The sequence below is a fragment of the Lissotriton vulgaris genome, chromosome 9, assembly GCF_964263255.1.
Source record: "Lissotriton vulgaris chromosome 9, aLisVul1.2, whole genome shotgun sequence".
In the NCBI taxonomy this organism is placed as follows: domain Eukaryota; kingdom Metazoa; phylum Chordata; class Amphibia; order Caudata; family Salamandridae; genus Lissotriton; species Lissotriton vulgaris.
The window spans coordinates 454,381,673-454,407,612 of NC_141697.1; the positions used below are offsets into that span (position 1 = coordinate 454,381,673).

General features: G+C 44.1%; 1 protein-coding gene across 1 annotated transcript in view; it reads left to right on the forward strand.

The window, feature by feature from the left end:
• The first annotated feature begins 1,191 nt into the window (after positions 1-1,191).
• LOC147690262 (inverted formin-2-like) overlaps positions 1,192-25,940 on the forward strand; it is a 342,433-nt gene continuing 317,684 nt past the window's right edge. The window contains exons 1-2 of the mRNA XM_086939469.1: positions 1,192-1,528; positions 1,839-2,058. Coding sequence (XP_086795595.1) covers positions 1,192-1,528; positions 1,839-2,058 — 557 coding nt within the window. The remainder of the gene's footprint in view (positions 1,529-1,838; positions 2,059-25,940) is intronic.

The following is a 25,940-nucleotide window of genomic DNA, read 5'->3' on the forward strand; positions in this document are numbered from 1 at the left end:
TCCCCATCTACCCCAGCTATTTCCTTGTGGCATGCCCGACTGTGGCGTCTGTTGAGCATGGAACGCCTCTCTGACATCTTCCTGGGGAACTTTAAGAACTTTATGTACAACTGGGGCTCGCTTGTGAGATTTCTGTCCCGAGGTTTACCTTCGGCTGTATGCCCATCAACGCTGCGATCTCTCCATCTCTTCCAAATTTGATCTCGAGAATGTCTGTATTGATTTGTATGCTTGCTGGTCGCCGCCACTGGGGGGAGGGCGATTTTGGGGAGGGAAGAGGGTGGGGGGATAGTTGGGGTAATTGTCTTGTGTTCTTCTTTCCTTCTCTCTCTCTCGTTGCGACTAGCTATGCCTAGGGAGGACTACTGGGCCATGAGCGGAGTTTGGGCTGTTCTTTCGAACTAAGGGTGCCTGTTCTGGACTAGAAGCTGCACTGGGTGGAAGCTCCCCTGTTGCCTGTCGAACTATTGTTGGCTACCTGTGGAGTATGGAGCCCTGTCGCCCTTCTTCTTTGAATGAGCCCCTCCCTATTTTTGCGCCCCCTGTGTGGGGTTTCGTGGCGGTATGTCGCCTGTCTTTCTCTTCCCTTTCTGATTCCCCTCTTACTGTTTCCCACCCCCTTTCTATTTTCAACTGATATACTGCAAAATAAAAATTAAAAAAAAAAAAAAAGGAGGTACGCAAAGCCAAATCGAAAAATGTTAACTGGTTATGAACAAGCTCTAGATATGTTATAGTTGAGCGCTCTAAACTAGTTATAAAGGGGCAGATGTATCAAGATTCCGTTTTGAGAATCTGTATTTGCAATATTTTGCGATTCGCACTTGCAGATTTCGCAAAACGGGAAGTATGTAATTACTCGCTAAATTTTAGCGATTTCTTAAATGTTGCAAAACATTTGGAGAATAATGGTTTGCGATTCCTTATTCGCGATATTTGCAATTTAAGAAATCGCAAAGACGGGAATCCGCAAAGCAGGTGCAGGGTGATGATATCACAACCAGGAAGAGGGAGTGATTACCTGCACCTGCTTGCCTGAGCCACACCCAGTGGCAGTTAGGAGAGTGTTTGAAGGCTGCACATAACTGCTACCTCTACAAGGGAGTACCAGAGGCCACCGGAGGGCATGGAGGCAGAAAGAAAAGGAAGAACACGTTTTTAGAGAAGGAGCAAGAGGTTTTCATTGAGGAAATGGTTTGCAGCCATGAACTGCTTTTTGGGAAGAAAGCATTGAAGGTTCCAGAGTCATGGAAGAGGAAGATCTGGCTTGAAATACAACAAAAGGTTAATGCTGGTGGAGTCACCACACGTACCATAGAGGAATTAAGAAAAAGATGGTACGATGTGCGCCAGAGATCTAAAGAGAGGGTGGCAGCCAGGTTGAAGGAGGCACAGAAGACTGGTGGTGGTACTTCCACTGCCGAACAACCAACACCACATGAGGAACTTGTGGAGGCCTCTCTCCTGCCTGAGAGTGTTAGTGGAGTGGCTGATATTGAAAGCTCCGACCCTGCTTCCAGTTCTCAAGGTAAGATGCATGGCAAAAAGATGTAATCAGCTTGGTGTTACATGCACACAGTGTAGATAGAGGGACATGAAGTAAACAAGTTTGAGTCCAGGTACACTCCATACCATACACATACAAATGCATCATGGGAGTTGTAGTTTCATGAAGGATACTTTGTAATTGAGAGCAATGATACACATGCTCACATTGTGTTTTGGATTTTAGGCTACATGAGAGTGTCAGGATTGATAGAACTTCAAAATTGTAAACTTTATTTGTTCTAAGATGCATAACACAACACAAATTCATATGTCCCACTTTACATCCACAGCACAATCAAGGGCACCAGGGGACATTGCTGAGGGAGAGGACTCCCAAATCCATGTTGATACTGGCAATGAAGGAGAAAGCAGTGAAGAATGTGTGACAACACCATTAGTGCGCAGGAAGCATAGAAATGTGCCCCCTCTGCCTCCTTTGGAGGATGACATGGACATTCATGTGGAAGCAAGAGACAGTATTGAAGACACTCAGGAACCTGGAGGAACCTGGTGAGAGCCTAGGACAACAGCACCTGCAGCAAAGATCACACACATATGGAGCACAAAGGTCCTTGTACAGGAGTAGTTGTGTAAATGTAGAGACGTCCACTGTATTTGCAGGACTGGAGCAGGACATGCTTCAAGTGCAGCGCCTGCAACACAAGGCACTGTGGTCAATAAACAGGCAGCTGTCCAATTTGAACAGAAATCAGCGTAACATGGGTGAGGGCATGATGGCTATGGCAGGTGCAATAGTACAATTATGTTCTACACTTGAGTGCACTGAAAGTGCTAGAAACAGGGCTGCACAATAGTCACATGCACGTATGCACAGCTACACAAAGGCTGTAAAACGCCTCTGCACAGTGACACCATGCAGATGCAGATGACTCACTGCAGCCAAGATATTGCTAGAGGCCTAGAGCAAGTCACAAATGCTGTGAAACTATTGCAAACACTACTGCAAGGGAGAAAGTCCACCCTAGCGGTTCTGAAAGTGGCCCAAAAAGGGTCCAAAGTTAATTAACATACAACATGGAACTCACCAAGGGGTAGCAGAGAGGTCACACGGTACACAAAATGTTAAATAAGAAAGTATAAAATCTTTATTTTCTTTTTATCATATTTTGTTAGTGCCAACTCAATCAACAATTCTTTGTATCCTAATACATTAATTAATTAATTCATAAAACATATTTCAATCAATACATAGTACAATCACCCCACAAAACCTCTTAACAAACACACACATCCTTCTCTTTCAATCGCACTCAAACATTCACTAATATACCAGACACAAAATACACATTCCTCAACGTAATCCCCAGAGTGACAACAATAATGATAGGATCCTGCCGGATCTTCCTAGCAAATTGCCAGAGAGTCCAAGTTGATGAAACAGGATCCAGGACACACGTAAAGCCAACGCGCGTTTCGGTGCTCAGCCTAGATCTACAGGCGCACCTTCATCAGGGCTCTCATGCCGAGGTAGTGGGGGACACAACACATAAGAAAATACCCCGTGGCCAATCTGTCATCAACAAAAAAGTTACATTTTAGAATACACTCCTTCATACACAGTTGCATAATTTTTCAATTTGTTCTTATCATCTAATAAATCAAACATGATTTTCATTCAATTAAATGTACATAATTCGTTCCACATAATGTGAGTTCAGTTATATAGTATAATTTATTTTGAGACAAACCCCTACTTTGGTGAGCTCCAATGTTGAGAGGATAAATAATAACATAGTAAATATAGAAGCCGTGTATTTAATACACTAAAAAGAATTCCTGGAAACACAAACATCTCATACATTTCCTTTATCATTCATCCTAGCAGTTAATCGCTCAAGATATCCAAGTGATCAAGGAAGGCACAATTCAGGGAAAATGGCAAAAAATTCGACTCATTGTATCAGTAAGGTGCATTTACCTCTACTCAGGGTTTCCTTGATCTGTATATTTCAACAGGATAAATTAATGAGCGATGACAGGCTCGATGTAAATAGCAGGGTTCAAACGACTGGTCGGATAGCACCTAGTTGGAATAAGGCAGGAAAACCCAAAGAGAACGTTTCAAACAAGTTCGGTGGGAGGAACTGATTTATACATCCCTCACGCGGTCAGACGCAGACCCTCTCTTTTTTACACGACTTACCCGCTGCAAGAGTATCTTAAGAGGCGAGTCTTTCAAAATCCTTGTAAATAATTCGGATTCGACTTGCGGGCCGGTTCACGATTTCACCATAAAAAAAAAAAATATATATATATATATATATTCGTTCATCAATGTCGCCCCTACATCCCTTATTCAACCTTTTAAAGACTTTGTTCGAGGGTGCAGAATATCGCAACATGCTGCATTAAAGCGGATTAACAGTTCCCTGGCTCTTCCTTCAAATTCAAATTGGTAAAGGAAAGAGACCATCCCAGCATTCTTGTCAGAATCAGTGAACATGCAGCTATCGGAAGCGGCTCAGTCAGACAAATCAAACGTACCGCATAATTACCGACAAGGTGTGCTTCACTCTTTTCAACCGTCCAGAACGGCGGCTCTGCTAGTTTTAAGTGTACACTTTGTGTCATATATAATTGCCTTTTTTTTAAAAGGATTCTGGCAAGCAGTGAAAATACAGTATCCCTTGAATTATGCTTTGCTGTTTAACTGTATTGCTCACATATAAAAGAAAAAACACAGCTTTCCATGAAGACCAAAAAGTAGATAGATCAGTTTCAGATGGACATAAATGTTGATTTTTAAAATAACCATCAGGTTCACAATTAAAGAAAACCTGAATCGCTTGGAGAGTGCTTGCAATGTTCAACACTCCCTCCATCATCCCCTTTGGTTTTCCTTTGTTTGCCCTGAGTTGGCAGAGTATGCCCTGGAGTGGGTCTCTTGCTCATTTCACTTTGCCAATGGATTCAAGCTAGCCTGGCTGATGATGGCTGATTAGACAGAAACCGGTCCCAAGATGCTTGTTTCCGGTCCAGGGAAGACATGGCTTGGCAGTTCGGGCTGGACTCTTTCCATGAGGCACAGGGTCAGACTGATTTGCATATGGCCATGTCTGAACTGGGGTGGCGGAGTGAGCTAAAGAATGATGATGGATAAACCCAGGTCAGTTAACTGGGGGTGGGTGCTTGTAATGTTCAACACTCCGTCCATCATCCCCTTTGGTTTCATTTGGAGATGGAGCAACGCATACAGGAAGTAGCAAAATAGTTAAAAAGTCAAATACGCAACACAATAAATATGCCACTCCAATTTATACACATTCAGAATATTTCAATTAATAAAATGACACCAAACAATAAAAATCCAGTAAGGGGAGCTAGTTATATTAATTTTTAAAATGTAAGGTAAAATTGAGGCAAAAAGTGAAAGCGCCTCTGGTCGCGCTAGACCAGGACATGGGTAAGGTTTGAAGCCGACTGAAAAGGAACGAAGGTTAGATATGAGAACCAGGATGGTTCTAGTTGTAAACTTACCTTCATAATTAGAAAATTTATAAGATGGTATAGTCTTCAGCGGGGCAAGGCTGCAGGCTTGATTGACAATGGGTTGACAAAAGGTGTGGTCTTGGTAAAGCCATCAACGAAGGTGGGAAAAGCTCCTAAGGAGGAAAAGTGCAGCCTTCACCCCAGTAAGCTGTCGTTGTTGATCAGATGCTGTTCAGTGGTGAAGATTTCTTCCTTTGGACTTAGACTCTTTTCCGGAGGTCAGATTTCTTCAGCAGGACAAGGCTTCATCTTGTATCCAAAGAGGGTTCAACGTCATTGGATGCCAATTGAGGTTAGGCCTGTTGAATCCGTTTTGCTGCTGTGGAGAAAAAAGTAGCAGGCAATGCAGTGAAGTCAGGCCCAACAAATGATCTACCCTTGGTGGATCAGCTTGGCAGGTTGCTCCTAACCTACTGCCGGATTTCCAGGCAGAAAGTCTTGAAAAAGTTTCTAAGTCCCAGGTTTTAGAGTTAAGCAGGAGGTTTATACTCCAACAACAGCCAAGGGTTCAAGAACCTCAGAAGTAGCACTTGGGTCAGGCTCACTCCAACAGAAGCCACTAGTAGGGTTCAGGACAGGTGCAGTTAAAACTGCCAGATGGACTCTTTAAGGAAAGTGGGTTTCTGCCTGTGACATAGTAGGCCCCCTTGAAAATAATTAAGTTCCTGGGCACTGCCCAAATGGTTTTTCGGTTAGAGGAACAGAAAGTCTCCCCCACATCCAAGTTTTTGCTTAATCAGCTACTGGCTAAAAGTTGGAAGCTCATGCAAATTGCCATCTAGAGGCTTTAGGTCGGTAGAAGGGTGACTTTTTTAAAGTACTTTTGGTAAAATAATTAGCACACATTTGACTTTTCAAGTGAATTGGACTTTTTATGTTATGTTATGGTATTGGTGATTTGTAACGCGCAGGGCTACTCAGAAGAGTGTCCCGGCGCAACCCAGCAAAAGAGAGCAGTGAAAAAAGAAGAAAACAGGCATAATTGAATAGGAAAGTTTTAAGTTTTTCCTGAACTGAAAGGGGTTTTGAAGGCCTATGGAGAGAGTTCCATGACTTAGCGCCAAATAAGACAATGAGCTGCCCCCCCTTCTTTTCAGACGGATTTTGGGTACAGAGGCCGGGCACGTGTTCAAGGAATGCAAGTGTCTGCCTGGGACATAAAATGAGAAAAGTTTCTTCAGATACATTGGGACCTATTCATATAGTACTGCATGGGCCGTCACTAAAGCCTTGAACAAGACCCTAGCTTTTAACGGCAGCGAATGCAAATTACGGAGATGTTGCCTCACGCTAGTATGTTTTGGTAGGTCCAGCAGCAACCACGCAGCGGCGTTCTGCGCCACATGCAACTTATCCATTAGGTAGCTAGGGAGACCTACATACAATGCATTGGCATAATCAAGGCGGGAGGTGACCAAGGCCCTTATTACTGTTTCTTTGGTGGAAAGAGGCAACAGGGGCAGACATTTTCTGAGCATCTTCAAAATGCCGAAACATGTACCTGTCAATTTGTTGATATGATTGCCAAAACTAAGGTTTTCGTCAAACTAGATCCCCAGGTTCTTCACAGGTAGACCCGAAGGGGATGGTCAGGGGGCATCAGCGGGCCAGCAGTCGTGACAAAACGGTGAAGGGAATTCCCCAAAAAACAGTATCTTTGTTTTATCTTCATTGCATTTCAGCTGGGCCGAAGTAAACCAGTTGAACACCGCAGACAGACAGGTTCTAACGTGGTCCGTACTGGACTCATGCTTTTTCCAGGTGCATAACAGCTGGGTATCATCAGCATATGCTACTACTTTAGCGCCAAAGTCCTCAGCTAGCTAGATATATAGATTAAATAACAGACGACTCAGTATGGATCCCTGAGGAACCCCTTCTTGCACAGCTTGGTCGGTAGATGCGAAAGGGGGGATCCACACTTGCTGGGATCTACCGTCAAGGAAGGACTTCAGCCATTCCCATTCGTCACTGATGATACCAAGCCTTTGCAATCGGGCCAGGAGGAGAGCATGGGGGACAGTATCAAAGGCAGCAGATAGGTCCAATAGGACCAAAACTGCCCTTCCCCCAGCATCTAACGACTCCCTGATGGCCTCTGAGATTTCCACTAAGGCAGACTCAGTGCTGAAAAAAGCACGGAAACCATATTGAGCGTGGTGCAACATGCCGTGTTGTTCAATATAGGTCAGTTGTTTGTTCACTAGTTTCTCGCAGACTTTGGCTACAACCGGAAGCAGAGAGATAGGCTGATAGCTGGAGAGAATGTGAGGATCCAGTGTTGGCTTTTTTATGAGGGGGACCAGCATGGCCTGCTTCCATGTGGGAGGGACCGATGCTGACCCTAAAGATTTGTTAATCAGCTGGTTCACCAGAGGATTAATGACTTGAGCTGTGCGGGCCATACGTATTGCGGGACACGGATCGAGAGGAGAACTAGACTTAAGGAGGTCAAGGCAGCCAGAGTCTCCTCAAGGGGTATGGTTGAAAAAGTAATTTCCGTGTCAAAAGCGGAATAGAAATCCGCAGCCACCTGCATGGTCTGGGCTGCTGGTGTAATAAAAGAGCAGTTGAAGTGATATACCTTTAGTCATAAAAAGTCAGAAAGCTCTTCACACCAAATAAGACTGGTGTAACTATTTTAAAAAGTTCAAGAATGTACTTTTTATCTGGTTTCTAGGCAGCAATAACTTAACTTACTTTTAATATTAACTTCCAATGTGTTCCTGTGAAAACACCTTGCCCTGCTACAGTGAAAATACTTTTTGGGGCTTTGTCCCTGTAAGGACAGTTTTTACACTAAGCCTTCACATGTTCTACTTTTACATATCATGGACCCTACCTTGAGTTTACTTAATATTTAACTAATATTTAAAAGGGAAATTTTGGCAAGGCGAATTTGTATGTAAACTTGTACAGCCAAGATACTGGTGGTAGGCCCGCAATCATGATGTGTAGTATCACTTTAGTGGTGTCACAACATGTTCTGCAGTTCACTAGTGATATTGAACTGACAGGTTCTAAGTACACTTTGTACTATATACTAGGGATTAATAGGTGAGTTAAATGTGCCAATTAGGAGTATTGCCAATTTCAACATGTTTTAGGGGTCAAAACACATGAACTGGGGCCTGAGAGGTAGAGTTCCAGTGCACTGAGTCAAACAACCAGTCTAACAATTAGGAGCATCATGCTAAAAAGAGGCATTTTCTTACAAATAACTATATTGCCTGTACGCAAATTAGTGTGAGGGCACCCCAGACTGAGTTTTGCTTTAATGGCTTTCATAGGATAACTTTTATTCCCCAGGTCAGGTATTTAGTGGTCTTAAAACGTTCTTCTTTTAAACTTCTTAAAAAATAGCAATGCTCTTAACATGTCTCTATTTTTTACTTTTAGTTCTGTTTGCCTTGAGTGTTTAAGATAGATATTTATATGGTAACAATATCTAAAGATAGTCCAGATAAAGACTCACTGAAATTTGATGTGAGACTAAATTATAGTACTCAATTTCCCAATAACCTTTAATAGGCATGCTATTTTTTAAATCACATTTATTATCATATGCTTGAACTCCAATACTTAACTAAGTTATACTTGTCAACTACACCATAATTATCCAGACATTTTGTCACCTTAAGTACCAATAGTATTATTGCCCTTTTGTTTCTTCATTGATTTAAGAAGACTCTCCATCCATAACCAATGGCATGTATTAGTTACTGTTAAGGTATCATCTGAAAAATATAATTGTACCTTCAAGCAAATACAAACGTACCCCTATGCAAGGTTAATTTCACCATGCCAAAATATGTATGATGATTTTCTTTAACTTTCTCTGCACATCAATCAATAAACAATTACAAAAAGTATAGTTTATCTAACTCTGCTTCTGAAAGATCTGGGAGAGTATTTCTACCTTTGATATAAATACCTCTGGGTGATATTTTAATTACTATGTCTTTACTAGATTTGCTATCAGTTCTGTCATACGTGTGGATGCTGAAATCAAATGTCTTATTGTTCTCAAGATTTTTACATTGTGATTCTCAAACAGAGGAACATAAGAAACCAGAACCTCTGGTCTGAATATTTTATTTTTATCAAAGCTATAATTTTAAACATTCTAGCAACCTCTGAGCAGGACCTGTATAATTCACGAGTCAGTTCTCTCCTAATCTGCTCATTAGAAAGCTACCCCTGTTTCGGATGAGCCTTGTAAAATATGCATTCCAATGGCCTTCCTTCTTGTCTTGATCTAAGAGATGCCTTGAAACAGGAGAGATCCCACCAATGGGTAGTGGACTGTCTTTCCTTGAATATGTATCCATTCTCTTAAACTTGTTGGTACTTGCCCACCCCAACCAGTCACAAAAAGTAGCAAAGAGGTTCCTTGTACTGACTTGTTAGGTTTCAATATTTTTATGTAGCACACACCGTGAATCATCTGGATTCCTAGCAGTGAGTCTATAATATGATATTATGTGTCCCTTTGGAGGCAGTTTGTTTTATTTGCCTGGTCTTAAAACACAGCTTTAGAACACTGAGACAGTACTAAACTTTGTCACAGAATGTTAATTAAAACCTTTTATTTTTTTTTATTTTATCAAATCAGCAAAGCAAAGAAAACACCTTCATCTGCATTGTAGATGATACACATACATGGTTTATCTATAAAGGCATCTTCAATTTTGATTGCTTGAGTCTGACAATATCTTCATGAGACGCAGTGAAATTCTCCTACTCGGTAAACAGTCAAGTAAACTAGAGCACAGGTGAAGTCCAAAAGAAAATGCAAAAGAAACCCAAGAACAAAACATAAAAAAACATTTTTAATAACAAAGCAGTGTCATCTACAAATCACAATCACTATGCAAGCCATCCGCCTGGTAATTCCTTACTCAGTTACGTTGTTCCTATTGAAGGATCCCCTCAGTCTCTTTCACCACATATCACGCCCCCTCCGAGTCCCAGCGCCAATCTATTCTTTACTCAGTTTTATCGAGCAGATATAATCGCAAAGGCTCCCAAATGTCCCTCGGCCTCAATGTGAGGGGCAGCTCTTCCGCATTGATGTTGAGGTTATCGCGGCAATACACCAAGTCAGTCAGCCACGCCTTAAGGACAGGCCGGCACCCTCTCCCCCACGTGATCGCCACCCTACGCGCACCATCAGCAGCGCCAGTCGCACAAAGATGCCACTCACCCCTCTCACATGCGGGACACAACAGAGGAGGCCCAACAGTGGAGTACAGGGGCGGTCCACAGCAACCATCTCACGCAAGCAATTCACCACTGCGACCCAGAAATCAGCTAGTGTCCGGCAATTCCACGCCAAATGCATAAAGTCTGCATCATCCTGTCCGCATCTGTCACAGCACGCCGACTCACGCAGCCCATACCTATATAATTGTGCCGGGGTGTAAAAGTTTAATTAAAACCTCTAAAAATTCAGAACCAACAGACAATAAACAGGGTGAGAAATTAATTTTTACTTCCCAAAAGTTATCTTCCATGTGTGGTTAAGATACCAGACCTGGAAAGCATTAATTAGTTTCAATGGTGTGCTTAGATCTTTTTCGTCTCTCCTTATTGTCTCTTCCCTTATCCTCCCTTTATCACCCCCCCCTGCCCCTTCCACCACTTAAATCTCTCCTTTCTCTCCTCTACTAATGGTATTGCCTAATTTTTTTAATGTATTTTGTAATTGTTGAACTTTTTCTGTTACATTGTTGATTCTCATGTAAAGCGCTCTGATAACTTCGGGTCTAGCCAGCGCTATATAAAACTCTTTTAAATAAATATATGCTGTGTAGGTGGTTTGGACAGGGGTAAAGTGATCCCAGGATTGGTCAAAGGTGACCACCTTCTGGAGATCTCTGTACCCTCTTAAAAATCTCTGCACAGAGGAGAGTGTGTGTGTGTGAGAGAGAGAGAGAGGTACCTCCTAGAGGACTAAGGAGAGGAATGGTTCCCCTAAAATGTCCTAGTGCTGGGTTTGCCCCCTGACTTCAGGTATCGCATGGGTGCCCTTCAGGTGAGACATTAAGAATGCAGGCATGGAGCATATGCCTTGAGGGCTGTGTGGTGCCTCTGTAGGCAACCCCAGGCTTTGGACAACACCAGGTGCTGTACACAGGACAGGTCCTCAATATGGAGCGAAAAAGCCAAGTTCCCCAAAGGAATATAAATATCTATATGCCAGGAGGTCTGATGAAACCCCTTCAGGTGGCTACTGTGAGTCACCAGGACAGCAATCATATACAGATCTTACAAACTGGCCCTCCAGGCCATAAAAAAGACATGGGAAGGAGTTTGATCCCCCAGGGCAAGTGGCCAAGATTGGGCATTTACGGCACCCCCTGCACATGCCATCCAGACACCCAGGGACCACTATTGCCACCGAAAAAAGAGATCATTATGAAGTGGGGATGTGCGTGCCCCCGGTTTCCAAGGACCAGCTCATAGAGAAACCAATGTTATGAACGATACAAAAGAAACATGAGTGCCACTCCTCTCCAATCTTCCAAGGTCCATTGAAAGGGCTAGAGCCCCAAGAGCATTATTTTCCAGGCCTGGGAAACCACAGGGATGAAGAGGAGAATCTCATGAGCTGAGAGATGTGGGGGTGGGGGCTCTCCTGGGCTGACATCAGACATGGGTGTTCTCCTGTAGGAGCGGGAGAGCTGAAGAGGCTGTGTCCCTGATCCGTGGGAGTAATGAAGATTGCCGGTTCCCATTTCAGCATTCCAGCAATGTCAGAAGGGCAGGGAGCCGGCTAGAGGAATGCAGGTTAGGGCCAACAAGCGGCCCCATCGCTGGCGAGCTCCCAGATGCAAATAGGTGAGGCATGGTTAACATTATGCCAAAAAGAAGAAAAAAGAAAGAGAACACAAGGAGCATTCTTGGGTCTGCGTCATGAGGCTTTAAGATATACAAAACATCGCCCGAAGGAAAAGGCATGCCCCAGAAAACACTTTAGCTTACTGATGACTGGCATAGCGGTGCACATTTATTACACCAGAGGACTGCCCCAGCCAAACTTTTCAAGACAGCCTAGGTCTCCCAGGGGATCAAATTAGTGGCCCATGGAAAAGGTAGTTCTATTTTTAGGTACTCTTGGAGCTTGGGCCCAAAGGGTGAAGAGAGGAGGGTCTCCAGTTGATGGGTCCTAATGCTGATTTTCTGCATGGTTAAATGTAGAAGGTCCATGTACACTGCCTATTTAACCCCTTTGATGCTGCAGACGGCCCTGGGCCATCCCACATGACGGTGGGCGTGTTTGGAGGACGGCCGAGGGCCGTCCGAACCCCACCCACTGATTAGAATGCCAGCACTGCGGCGGAATTAGTGCTGCGGTCAAAATGTTGAAGTTGAAAAGCTTCATTGACAATGATAAAGCTAACAATTAATTATTACATGCATATATTGACCATTCCATAGTTAATACTGAGACATTGCAAGTCCTAATGAGTGTAATTGTAAGGTGGTATCATCCTTAAGAGATTTAATAGCGTTGCATTTGTTTATGGTGACATGTTTCTGCTTTTAATCCATATGGTGACATCCTGGCAAAGTCAGTAGGTCTGCCTTTTGATAACTACACCCCTTTATATTGCAACTAGCATAGGATAAGTTTATTGGGGTTATTGTAGTTAGGGTTAGCACTCCCTGGGGGTGTGAACTGTTTGGAGGATGTCATCCTAGGCATTTCCACCTGCCGTCATGTATGTTTTTGTAAATTGTGTGATATTGAATTGTGTGTGCATAATGACCTACTTTTTCTTTTTTTAAGTAAAAGCAGTGACTGAACAGTGATTTATTGGGTGTTGCTTGTTGCATGCCTGAGAACTGCGTTGCTAGCTCACACCACCTCTTCTGAGTAGTCCTTGAACTGCTCTGCCTCGCTAGCCTGAGAGACTCGAGTTCTACAATGGGGCATTTGGTGTCAGATGTACAAAGCTTTATTGAATTAAAAAAAACAATTTGCAAAATCAGCCACTTGCAACCACAAAATGCATTTTGATATGTATGAAACCCAAACTGTGATTCAATAACATGTTACCGAATCACAGTTAGGGTTTGTGACCAAATACCTGTATTTGGAAGGGGAGAGTTTTAGGGCATACCATACAGATACCGATTTGGAATGGTTGTAATAATGTTTTGCAATTGCTATCAGATCGTAAAACATTAATGCTATACTGACTACACAAACGTAGTGGTAAGCCATTATCAATCAAATAGTCTTTATTCGGTACTTAAAAAGACACCATAAAAGCACATATACAATATACACACAAATATTACATAAAAAATTTTTTGTTTAAAAAAGAGATGTAAATTAAAAAGTTTAGCTAAAAGCATATTTCATTAGACTAGTGGAAACGGAATTGATTTTAAGGGATTAGATGGTATTAAAGTCAATTTTCTCTAGTGTCCCTTAACCGCAATGCTACCCGGATAAAGCTTACAGTGCAAAATAGTGTATAAGCATCTTCAGCTTCCTGTAGAAACTTCAAGGCCATTTTTGCTTGTCTGATTTTTGATTCTTTCAGAATCCCCACTAGGAACTTACGTCTTGGGACGGAATAAAATGGACATAGTAAAACAAAGTGAAGGGTATCCTGCGGAGACCTAGCGTCGCAGCCGCAGGTACCCTTCGCCTCCACTGTAAGAGTGAACCCGGAAGGAACCGCAAATAAATGATGAAGCATGTTCAATCTGAATCGGGTCATGTGGTAGCGATCCTGAGCATTATGCATGACCCTCAGATATGGTTCCATTCCTTGCTTCGCTGTAAGTTGACAATAAGATAAAACAGTGGGCTTACATCTTTCCCTCTCTGCCCTAATCATCAGTAACCATTCTGAGAAAAGTTTTTTTACCATTGTTTTACTCTCAGCAGTTAGGGATTCTGGGGATGTGAAGAAATTTGTACAGTCAATCTCCTCTAACGAGTCCTAATGTACTTCAGCCAGGGAATATAGTGCCCATTGTCACGTTTAAGGCAGTCTATTATGATTTGTCTTGTGAAAGCCGCATCCGGGTTGGTCCATATTTTAACCCAAGCCAGAAGGGGTTTAACTTTAATCCGGTCTTCGATAAAGGACTCTCCGACTTCCTCATGAATGATATAGGCCGGGACACTCTGTGGCAATTTCAAAATTCTTCTCAGAAATGTATTTTCTTCCACCTGTATTTGTTGTAATCTATTGTCTATAAAACCCCAAACTTCCGCACCATAGGTAACCTTCGCACAGCAAATTGATCTATACAAATTTAATATTTGCTCTGGAGACCACCTTCCCAGTCTTCGGCCATACCCCATAATGGTTCCTGATGACGCCGCCAGTTTCGTTGTATGTTTCTCCACCAGGGGTTTAAAGTTCAAATGATTGTCAAACAGTACGCTCAGGTATGAAAAGGTCTTAACCTGGCCAATCTTGTGTGATCCGATGTTATAAGTAAAGGTCCCTTTTTTCTTTGATCCTGTTGACATGACATAAGATTTTTCAAGGTTTGTCGATAAATCGAGTTTGGCCATGAAGTCGACAAAACCGTCAATCAACTTTTGCAAACCCAAGGGGGTTCTGGCTAACAGTACCGCGTCATCGGCATAAAGTAATATCGGCACTGCACGGTGGCCAATTTGGGGCGAATCCACCTTTAGCTTAAAGAATTCTTTTTCCAGGAGATTAATATATATAGAGAATAGCAAGGGCGCTCAGATGCAGCCCTGCCTCACTCCACTGGTACAGACAAAGGGGTCGGTCTTGCTTCCCTCTTGGTTATACCTCACGCTTGCAGATGTATTCCAATGTAGAGTTTGTAAGATATCCACAAGGGGTTGATCCACTCCTAGACTTATCAATAATGACCAAAGTTTTCCTCTGTTTACACGGTCAAAAGCCGCGGAGAGGTCCATGAACCCCATGAATATAGTCCCACTGCCAGCGATGGTATATTTTGCTGCCAGAAGGTACAGATTCAAACATTGATCAGGGGTGGATCTACCCTCCCTGAAGCCATATTGGACGTCTGAGAAAACCTGGTGCTCCACAGCCCATTCCTGCAAACGATGTAAAATGACTCGCCCCAGTACTTTCGCTGTCACGTCTATAAGAGAAATGGGGCGATAGCATTGAGGGTCGTCACGGTTCCCCTTTTTGTAAATCGGAACTATAGTTGCGGTTGACCAGGAACGAGGCAGTCCTGCCACCACTGCCTCGTTCAGAACCCTCGTTAGCAGCGGAGCCCACAGATCAATTTTGCTCAGGTAGAGATCAGGTGGTATTCCATCCAGGCCGGGTGCTTTGTTTTTACTGAGCCCTACTATTGCCAATTCAACTTCTTTCAGGGAAAAGTCCAGTCTTGAGTGCTGTATTAACCTTAGTTCTTCCCCCTGGGTTAAATGTCCTGTGTAATTGTAGAGGCTCTGAAAGTGGTTCTGCCATTGTTCGGGTAAAATAGTGTTCATTATTTTTGGTGCTCCTTGATCCTGGAAGCATGGGGTATTAATGACCTTCCAGAAACCTGAAATATCTCGCCTTTCTGCAGCGTCCCTTAGGTCCTCCCAGGCTTCAATTTCTAGGCTCTTTTTATGAGTATTCAGTGCTTTTTTATATTCAGATCTATTCTGTGCTATTGTGAGCTTATCCCTGGGTTTGGCATGGAGACTAAGTTTCAGTTTTTTGTGCGCCTTAGTACAAAAGGAATCAAACCAATGAGGGGTGGAAGGCACTTTACTCACTTTAGAGGTCTTCAGAAGATTATTTACATGGCATGCGATTTCTTCAAATGCGCTGACCACTAGAGCTCCTTCCACCCTAGGATCAAGACATATATTTATTGCATTTAGACCCTCTGTTATCAAGTTTTTATAGAATCTGTCCCCGTCAATCCTGGCCCACTTGATTCTCCTTCCTTGATCCACTGCCTTTTCTATAACGTCTGTTCTCTTTGAGGCTATTTTAAAATCAAACCCTTTTAATGTAAGTGTCACAGGGTTGTGGTCACTAAAGATGCTTGCGTCTATGGCCATATTACTAATGTTTCTTTTTAATAGGGGCGAGACTAGAATATAATCAATATAGGACTGGCAACCTCTGCCTCTAAATGTTGGGTTAAGGTCTCCATTTTCGCCCAACTCAGCAAGATCCAAATTATACCTTTTCGTTAGTTTCTCAAGATCCCATCCCTCTATTACATGAGCAAAATGTGGCCCTTTCGCTATAGTGCATCTTGACCAGTCTTTGTTAAATGGTTTTAATTTGTCACAAAGGTGACAGTTAAAATCCCCCAAAAGTATTAAACTTGGAGGGTTTGGTGTCTCATTTAAGGAGATCAATTTTTCTAGACAGGAGTCCAGTTCTTTGACAGCGGCTCCCTTTGCCATCGTACCGACAGCATTGTACCAGTTAAGTAGAAGGAGGTTTAGTCTTTTAAAACCAAACCTTACTACTTGTATGTTGTGTGAGTCCCAGTTAAAATTTGACCAAACTCCCTGGATATTTAGGTTTACATAAATTATCAATCCCCCAATGGCTCTCCCCGATGATGCCTTTGTGGCCGGGACAAAAAAACATTTGTATCCCTCTAGACTATACTTGTTTGGCTCAACCGCCCATGTTTCTTGCAGGCATACGATTTGAAATTTATTTATATAGTCATGCCATTCTTGAGATTCAAATTTGGCTGCTAGTCCTGCAATATTCCAGGATACAATTTGAAGGTTTTCATGGGTATCAACCCTAGGTTGTTCTATCAAACCTCCTGATGGGTACACTTCCTGGTCTACTTCTATAGTTGGCATATTAGTGCGGGGTTGTGGGCTGATATTGCTAGCCGGTCTACTCAACTCAGTGGTTGTCTTATGATCTAGATGTTCTGTCATTTTATGTCTTTCTTTTTGGGTTTTTAGACTCTTTTTACCACCTCCCTTACTGTCCGTGAGTCCTATACTGTTTGCGGTTCCAGTTCCTGTTAGCATCGGCCCTTCCTCCCTTGATCTTATGGGTGTATAAAGAGGTTTTTCCCCGTGCATGTCAATCGACCTCTTCAAGTGCACTAAACCTATTCCAATGTGCATGCTGCATTAAAAAGAGATCATAGTTTGGAATCGCTTGATATGGCATTTGCCATTGGGCCGATCTATATTGAGGTTCCATCTGATAGATCCTATTCATCGGGATTTTATTTCTCTGCACAGGTCTTTGGGGTGTGTAGGGGTAAAAGTATGATAGATGTACGGGGTGGATTTGTGAGTGAGCACTGCTAAGGGGTGCATTGCATATAAAGTTTACTGCTGCAATGTCTCTGAAATTAACAGTTATTATGTCCCCTGCTATTGTTTTTGCTCCTCCCCCAATCCACTCCCCCCTTCTTACTGTAAGAATTTTGCCATGAATATTAGGGGATACCGGTCTATTTATTTGTAACCACTGTACACATTTGTTTTTTAGCTCCGCTTGTGTTTCCCTTTTACCCTCTCTTAGTGGTGGGACTCCTGTCAACACGACTACAAAGGGCAGAGCTTCAGGGGGAAGGTTAATTGTCCTAAATCGGGTTGATGTTTTATTTTCTGGGACCTTTACTGGTGGGGTGGGGTTTGCCTTAGATTTATCTTTTGGAGTTTGATCTTTATTTCTCTGTGGTGTTTGAGCAGTTCCTTGACATGGTTGTTTTGTCTGGGCGTTTGTTTGCATATTGGTACTGCCAATGTTTTGTGAAGTTGTGGCATTTTGTGCATCTTTTGTATTCATTTGTGGTGCTGTCGAGGATTTATTTGGTGCCAATTCAGTTGTTGGGATTGCCTTATCTTTTGTTAATTTTTGGGGTGAACCCCCATCATGCCTTGCTTTCGTTGAAGCGCTATCTTGTACCAGTTGACCTTTTGGGCCAACACCCTTATTATTTATCAGAGAGGTTAGCCTATCAATTTTGGCCATAAGGGGTTTAATCAGCGCGATGATGGTATCTTCTAGATCCGCTTTCAGATCAGCCACCATGTTAGTGATCCAGCAAGGTATTCCAGGTGTGGGCGGGTTTATAGGTGCCACCAGATTATGATTTGTGGTTTTACTTTGGCTTTTTTTCCCCCCGCGTTTCAAACATTCTCTGGGCCATTTGTTCTCCGTGGTGTTTGGTTTCGTCTTTTTTGTGTGTATGTCCATTATCTCCTCCCTATTTTCGGTAGGAGCCTGGGCACACGGGAGATCAACAAAGGAGGAGGAAGTAACAGCTAGACTGGTATCAGGGTCATCTGTGGGGTCTAGAGTGACTACAGAGAGATCGGTGACCGCTTCCTGTGTGTCTTGAACAATAGTCATAGGTGGTAGAGACATCCTTCTCTCCGTGTTTGCTATTGCATTGGTTACAACCCCTATTGTTTGCTGCAACATAATGTCAATGACAGTTAATGTTGGCACTGGTTGTGGGGTGTCCATTTTGGGTTTTGTGCTTGATCTTAATGTAGGCATCCTTGATTTTTTAGCTGGTTTCCTCATAATAGGGCAATTGAGAATACAATGTAAATGGCTTTAGTGAACGAAATAGTGTGCTACACGTACAGGTACCTTATTAGCTCGGTGAATTGGATGTCATCAGGGGGGTGGCCCAGCCCAGCCTCTTCTGGCCGCTGAGGGCCATAGAGGGCCCGCCCTATGCCCCGGCTTTGCCCCGGGCGTCCCGCGAGCGTCCCCCGACGCTGGGGGCTCTGCGTCTTTGTAGCCCCTCAAGGCGCTCCTGTCGCGTCAGGGCAACGCGCCGCCGCAAAGGCTGCCGGGATTCGTAGTCCCGGGCGGCGGCGCGGTTGGTGGAGGTGACCTGTAGCGCTCCTGCGCTCGATAGGCAAAAAATGTTTATTCACGCCGCTGGGCTCTCTAACTCCGCTTGTAGCTTTTGAAAAAGGTCTCCCCCGCTCCACCGAGGGCTCTGCGTCTTTGTAGCCCCTCCTGGCGCTCCAGTCGCGTCAGGGCAACACGCCGCCGCAAAGGCTGCCAGGATTCGTAGTCCCGGGCGGCGGCGCGGTTGGTGGAGGTGACCTGTAGCGCTCCTGCGCTCAGTAGGCAAAAACAGTTTATTCATGCCGCTGGGCTCTCTAACTCCGCTTGTAGCTTTTGGAAAAGGTCTCCCCCTCTCCACCGAGGGCTCTGCGTCTTTGTAGCCCCTCCTGGCGCTCCAGTTGTGTCAGGGCAACGCGCAGCCGCAAAGGCTGCCGGGATTCGTAGTCCTGGGCGGCGGCGCGGTTGGTGGAGGTGACCTGTAGCGCTCCTTCGCTCGGTAGGCAAAAACAGTTTATTCATGCCGCTGGGCTCTCTAACTCCGCTTGTAGCTTTTGGAAAAGGTCTCCCCCGCTCCACCGAGGGCTCTGCGTCTTTGTAGCCCCTCCTGGCGCTCCAGTCACGTCAGGGCAATGCGCCGCCACAAAGGCTGCCGGGATTCGTAGTCCCGGGCGGCGGCGCGGTTGGTGGAGGTGACCTGTAGCGCTCCTGCGCTCGATAGGCAAAAACATTTTATTCACGCCGCTGGGCTCTCTAACTCCGCTTGTAGCTTTTGGAAAAGGTAATAATTAACAAAAGAGAGGGCGTAGCCAAGGGACCCATTCTCCTTTGAGACTGCAGAAAAAATGTTTTTTAAGAGTCAGCAATGGTGAAATGGACCACTGCCTACTTTTTAAAAAGGTTAGTTGCACTTTCATTTTTTTTTTAAACGCAGACCGTTTTTCTTTAAGAAAAATCGGGCTGCGTTTAAGGAAAAATGTTTGCTGAGTAGAAAACAAATTCCAATCTCACACAACTCCGTGTACCAAGTAATTTTAAAGCGCACGATTTAGTGGTTGAGAAGAGACGACATTCTCGGTACAAATCTATTGCTGTATTTAAAAGCGCACTCATTCACAGAGTGAACTTCCCTCCTGTGACAGGGGTCTCCTTTCAAATGGTGTTCGTGTTCAACAACAAATGGACTGTGATTATTTAGCTTGTGATTACATCGACTATGGATGGGAAAGCTTCAATCGGATACAATCTACAGATGTGTTAAAGGATCTATAGTGTAGAAACAAACAGTACAAGAGCGCATGACCGAAGGCCAACATGTAAATGACATAAAAAGACAAACATATCTTTACACACACAAGCTTACACTTCTTCTACCAGGAATGCTTACATTTATTAGGGCGCAGGGATATACTCTTGTGTTAATTTCACCACTGCTTCTCAGGAATGCGCGTACCAAGGTCGTTGTGTGACATTTTAAGATGCCTCATGCTCCTTTCCTGATGGCAATATAAATGAAGCTGGTGCCACCACAAGTCATCTTTTCTTTGATTTCTATAGTTTTTATTTTGCCAGCCAGCTTCCATTAGCTCTAGGTACAAGGAATGGATAGTGGCATGCTTGTATTGCTTTCAATCCACTCTAGGTTTATAGTTGAGCAAATAATTAAGCAATATTACTCTATGGAGAGGGCACTGCCAGGTAAAACTTAGCCAGGTTGGTGTCTATCTCCATTCCATGGAAATTGAGTTTCTCTTGTTGGAGAAAAGGAGTGGGTTCATAATATCCCTAGCTGCTATCATCAACTCTCTGTGAATTAAGGTAGGGAAGCTCATGGTATTAACAGTGGGGAGATGGCGGACTTCTGACTCTGGTACCATTCAGAAGGCCCCTTTGATGTTTTGGAAGGAAGAGGCCAGGTCTCTGTGGTTGGAGGCAGGCACAGAGATATCATGTGATTTGAATTTGGAGGGATTCACCACTTTGGATTTTACGCAGACTGCAGTGCAAGGGTGGACATTCACAGAGCTGGTTTCCTTAGTGTCAGCTGGAAGTGAAAGGATGATGTGACATCACTAGATTGAGTGGGTGCTTCATCAATCACAGAATTCTCCAGCTCCCATCTTAAACTCCTGCGCAGGTATCAATAGATGGAGCCTGTAATGGGTGGATGAAGGAGAAGTGCTGCTGCAACCCTTTCTGGACACATGGGAGAGAATCCACTCCTATTTATACTCCTATGCCCGTTGGGACTCCAAACCGTCAAGGGAAGGTCATACTAGCTCATTGATTCTCTCTCATGAAGAGCCTTGAAGGATTGGGCATTGTGGAATCCTGTTCAGACTGAATCTGCTGAAGTGCCTGAAAATGTAGGCACTGTGGACTCTGGTTCTTGTGCATAGTGGCACTGCAAGATGGTGCAGGAGTAGAGTGTGGTCTGCTATGAAGGCCCTGTGGTGTGCTGCTGAGGAGCTGAATAGCACCAGATCAAGCAATCACCAGAACTGAATAGCACCAGATCAGGTGATCACCAGGGCTGGGTAAAAGTACAGCTTAAAACTTCTTGAAAATAACTGATATTGGCAGGAGGCGGATGCAGAGACTATGGGGGGGGGGGGGCTGATGGAATCCCGTGAATAAATCCTAAGGCAGCAAGACCACAACTGTTGGATGAGAAAGTGGGGACCCATTCCCTTGACCACTATACTCCAAATCCCAACTGGTAAAACAGATACCAAGATACACCGATTTTATCTTGTTGATCACGTGTAACATACCTTTCACCTGCAGTTTGAGCACCTACTGACAGCACAACAACCTTATTGCATTTTTGCTCTATAAACTTTTGAGCCCATTTGAATGTAACTATATTTGAAAATCTTAACCTCTTTCAACTGTGCCATTGTTTAGGAACACAATTATGATGATTCCCACTGGGGGATAATCACACCTGCACACCTTGAGAAATTGATTCCCTGCCTGAGGGGAGCCATGGGTTTTATTTTGAGGCCCTGTTCATTGGGGTCACCAACGGACATCAGAAACACTTTGGAGCATATTAGCAAGGCGGGCGATATGAAATTATCGCCGCCGTTGCAGCCGTTTTCATCCGAGAAGCGGCAATAATTTCATCATAGGCGATAGCGAGCGGTTTGGGGCTCGCTTTGCATGTCAGCGATATTTATCGCTAATGACATGCAAAGTTGGCGTACCCAACCTGTTATCGACTGAGAGCAGTCGCTAACATCGCTATCGCCTATTACCAACGCAGGCGTAGCGATTAGAAAATTTGCGCTAAGTGCGAATATCACTGAAAACGAACGCCTACTCAGACCACTTCTTAACCTGTATATCCAATAGGAGTTGGATATTCAGGTTAAGACCCTATTGGCATTAATGCCTGAATATCGCTGCATTTCCAGCGATATTCACGCATTAAGCCGCTATCGCCGGATATTTTATCGCATTTGAGATAAACGTTGCTAATAGCACGTTATCTCTGCGATAAAATCCGGCGATGCACGGCGATAGAAAAATTGTCACTAAGCTTATTTAGCGATAAATATCGCTAGTTGTTGATAATATGCCCCCTTATGCTTTCTCCATGCACACAAAGAAAATGAGCAGACAGGAGAGTGGGAGAAACTGGCCCCTCCACCCGACACAGCAGTGCAAGTGGCAGGCAAGCAGAAGAGCTGCCAAGACTGCATGGCTCAAGGAGCCTGCTGTGTGCCCCTTCTTTGAGGGTGGCAAGGCCAGAAAAATGTGTCAGGCACCAACATCGTGGGGGCATCCACACAGATAAAACTGCAGAGGTATACGTCATCAAAATGTGCACATATGTGCAAGTATGGATCATCACGGCACCATGTGTTCTGAATCACCGATGGGTGAAGTCACCAGAGGACTATTATTGTTTTTCTGTTTCTCGACTGAGCCCAGACGGTTCCTCACGCCACGGGTGGATTTCCCCAAAGGTATTTCAACAGCGAAAATTTGGAAGGCTAATTGATGGGAGGCTGATAGACCGCATCACACAATTTTTACTAGGGGACGAGACCACTATTGGACCCGTTCTGCTCTATGGTCATATTTCACAATTTTGTTAATATATGTTAAAAATAGGATTTTTGGGGTATGTTCTTTTGACCTATATTTGATATATTATTTTCAGAACCCCATACATTATGGGGTCAATTCCGATCCTGGAAAAAAAACATCTGTACGATTCGTATCTGGAGCCCTCTCCATACAAATCGTAAACATGCAGTACGACCCGACAAGTACGACAGGACCGGGGTAAGAGGACGCGATTCGTACGGTCCACGTCAGGTAAGGGCGATTCGTAGGGAAAAGCACACAATCGCATACACACCGTACGGTGCGTACACCACATGATCGCGGGGTACGGTGCGTACCCCTTGCGATCATGGGGTGTACACACCATACCCCTGCGATCGCAGGGTGTACGCACCATACACCCAGCGAACATGGGGTATGGTCCGGACACCCCATGATCGCGGGGTACGGTGCGTAAACCCCAATGAGTTCTTAGGCAGAGCCATATTTACATTCTGCCTGACAAAGAAGACTCTGTTGATGTGGCGGAGGAGTTAATGTATGCTGTGTGAGACTACTCAGCCTGCCAAATTAAGAAAATGACCATCAAGGTGGTGGTCAATTCAAAAACATTGACAGAAGTCACCATCATGGATAATCCTGTGAATGCCATTTTACATTTTATGTACTGGTCCATCAACATGATGGAGCCGTCCATCAATATTTTTGATTTTATTTTCAAAAAGAAAATGCTGAAGCTGGATTATCCTTTTGAAGAAAAAAAGTCCATCTCATCATGGTAGTTATCCCCCATGGCAAGGGGGGCATTATACAGTTTTCACTGCCCTTACAACCATGGTTTTCCAGGTGGTGAGGGGCAGTGAAAGGTAACCTGTATGTCTGAACATCTAAAGTAGGTGGGCGGACATAGCGGTCAGCCGCAAATGGCCCTTACTCAGACGGGACATGAAGGGGTGCAACCATGCCAGAGACTGAGTAGTCGTCCCCATGGTTTCACCAATGGCCTGTCTGCATATATAGTAGGCAGCCTGACCATTATCTTCACAGTAAGGGTACTCTGTTGCCACTGTGACAAAGTATCCTCACGTCACAGATAGAAATCTGGTACCAATATTTTAAAGTTAATCCACCACTCACACTGGTTGGTTTTACCAACTCCAGAAATGCAAGCTTGAAAGCACCAATACTTTTCAAACTTTCTGAATATTGAAACTAAGACCACTGAAAGTTATCTATAAAGCCATGTCAAGGTACCAACCATTTAATGGTGTATTTATACGCCATTCAGACACCGCACACAAGACTTTTATACCCCAGGCCATGGGCCCAATCCAACAGATCAGTTCAATCCTATCAACACACCGTAGCCATTCAACCACCCAATGGCTAACTACTGGTCGGATCTATGACATCCTGTGAGAGAATGGCTTAGTATGTTATGTATACTTATGTAAGTGGACACCTTGAACTAACCCAGACAACCCTTATAGTATAGATTTTAGTGGTCGTAGGCAACCTTATAAAGCTCTCTAAGTGTTGGCTGTGGAGAGCAGCCTCCAGGCTTATTCCAGAAGTAGTGTAAAACAGCTTGTTTTACGAGAAAGTAATCTTATAGGTATTGATTAAGTGAAAAAGAACCATAAAAAGTACTTATAAAAATATATATTTATTATAAGACACTCACTAACACATACAGATATTGCCTACCCAGAGATATACACAATGCACAAAATACTTTGTCATAGAAACACGTAAGTAACACAAAATGCACAATGGTCCCCAGGGGGAGACAAAACCATATACCAAAATAGTGGTATGCAAATCACAACTAGAGTTGAGACTATATTCAAAGAACGTAGAAATGCTGAGAACCTGTATCTAGGAACCCCACAGAGGTTGCGTGCAGTGTAGGACCACAACCACGTTCTCCATACAAATCAAAAGGTAAGTTACTGTTGCAATTTTAAAGACGAAGGACCCTTACCTGTGGACCCTGAAGAAACCCCTTGGAAGACAAGAGGTTGGAGAGCCACTCCACCCGTGGATACTCTAGGAACCAGGATACCTACACCTGCAAAGCCGTGTGCATAGGTGTGAAGTGGCGCTGGAAACTGTTGTCGAACTCAATGGAAGACTTCAGAAAGTAGCCGCTGTGGGAGAAGGTGAAAGTGTCCAGTGGAACACAAAGGTGGATTCAAGGTGAAAAGTACCTGCAAGCAGAGGGAACAGAGTCTAGGTCACTCAAGAGTGACTAGGAGACATGGAAGACAAGTGCCCACCGATGTTGGGCGCTGCAGGAGATTTGACAGGGACCTAGAAGCTGCAGCTGTGAGGACCTGGTGATGCTTTGGAGCCATTTACGAACTGTCCCATGTCGAGAGTTGATGGGTCGGTGTCTGTCGGATGTACCAACAAACAACGTGGAAAGCGAAGAATGTGCAGTTTCGGGACCAGCAAGGTCCAGGTGACTCACCACAAGCAGGGGAGTCAGGGCAGGCACCAAGCAATCAGCGGAGCCCACAGGTTTCAAAGAAAATCCTCAACAGGACCCACAGGCCAGAGGCACTGGAGTTGCAAGAGGACCTCAAGTAGATTCTGGTCACTGAAGATGCTTTACCTTGGGGATACTTGGAGCCAGAAGGTCTTAATAGCAGAAAGCCAACAAGCCTTTGTAACGGCAAGTTGACGAAGTGCACAGGAGTTTGGTTCCAGAGGCTCCAAAAAGGGGTACTGGCCTCAAACTTGGTGAGAGGACAGGGCAGGCCTCAAGGGATGTGAAGAACCACCGCATGTGTTGCTGAACCTTTCGAAGTCCGTGGGAGTTAAGGATCATTAGACCGGTCAGTTTAGTTGCAGTGCAGGGAAGTGACTCCTTCACTTCAAGGGAGATTCCTTAAGTTGTCTTGGATGCCCACAGGCATTGGAGGTTTCCTGTATGGAGCACAGGCATGGATGTTGAAGCAGACGAGCAAGGTGATGAGATCAGTAGCAGCAGGAGACTTCCCGGTTGCAGTCTTGTTG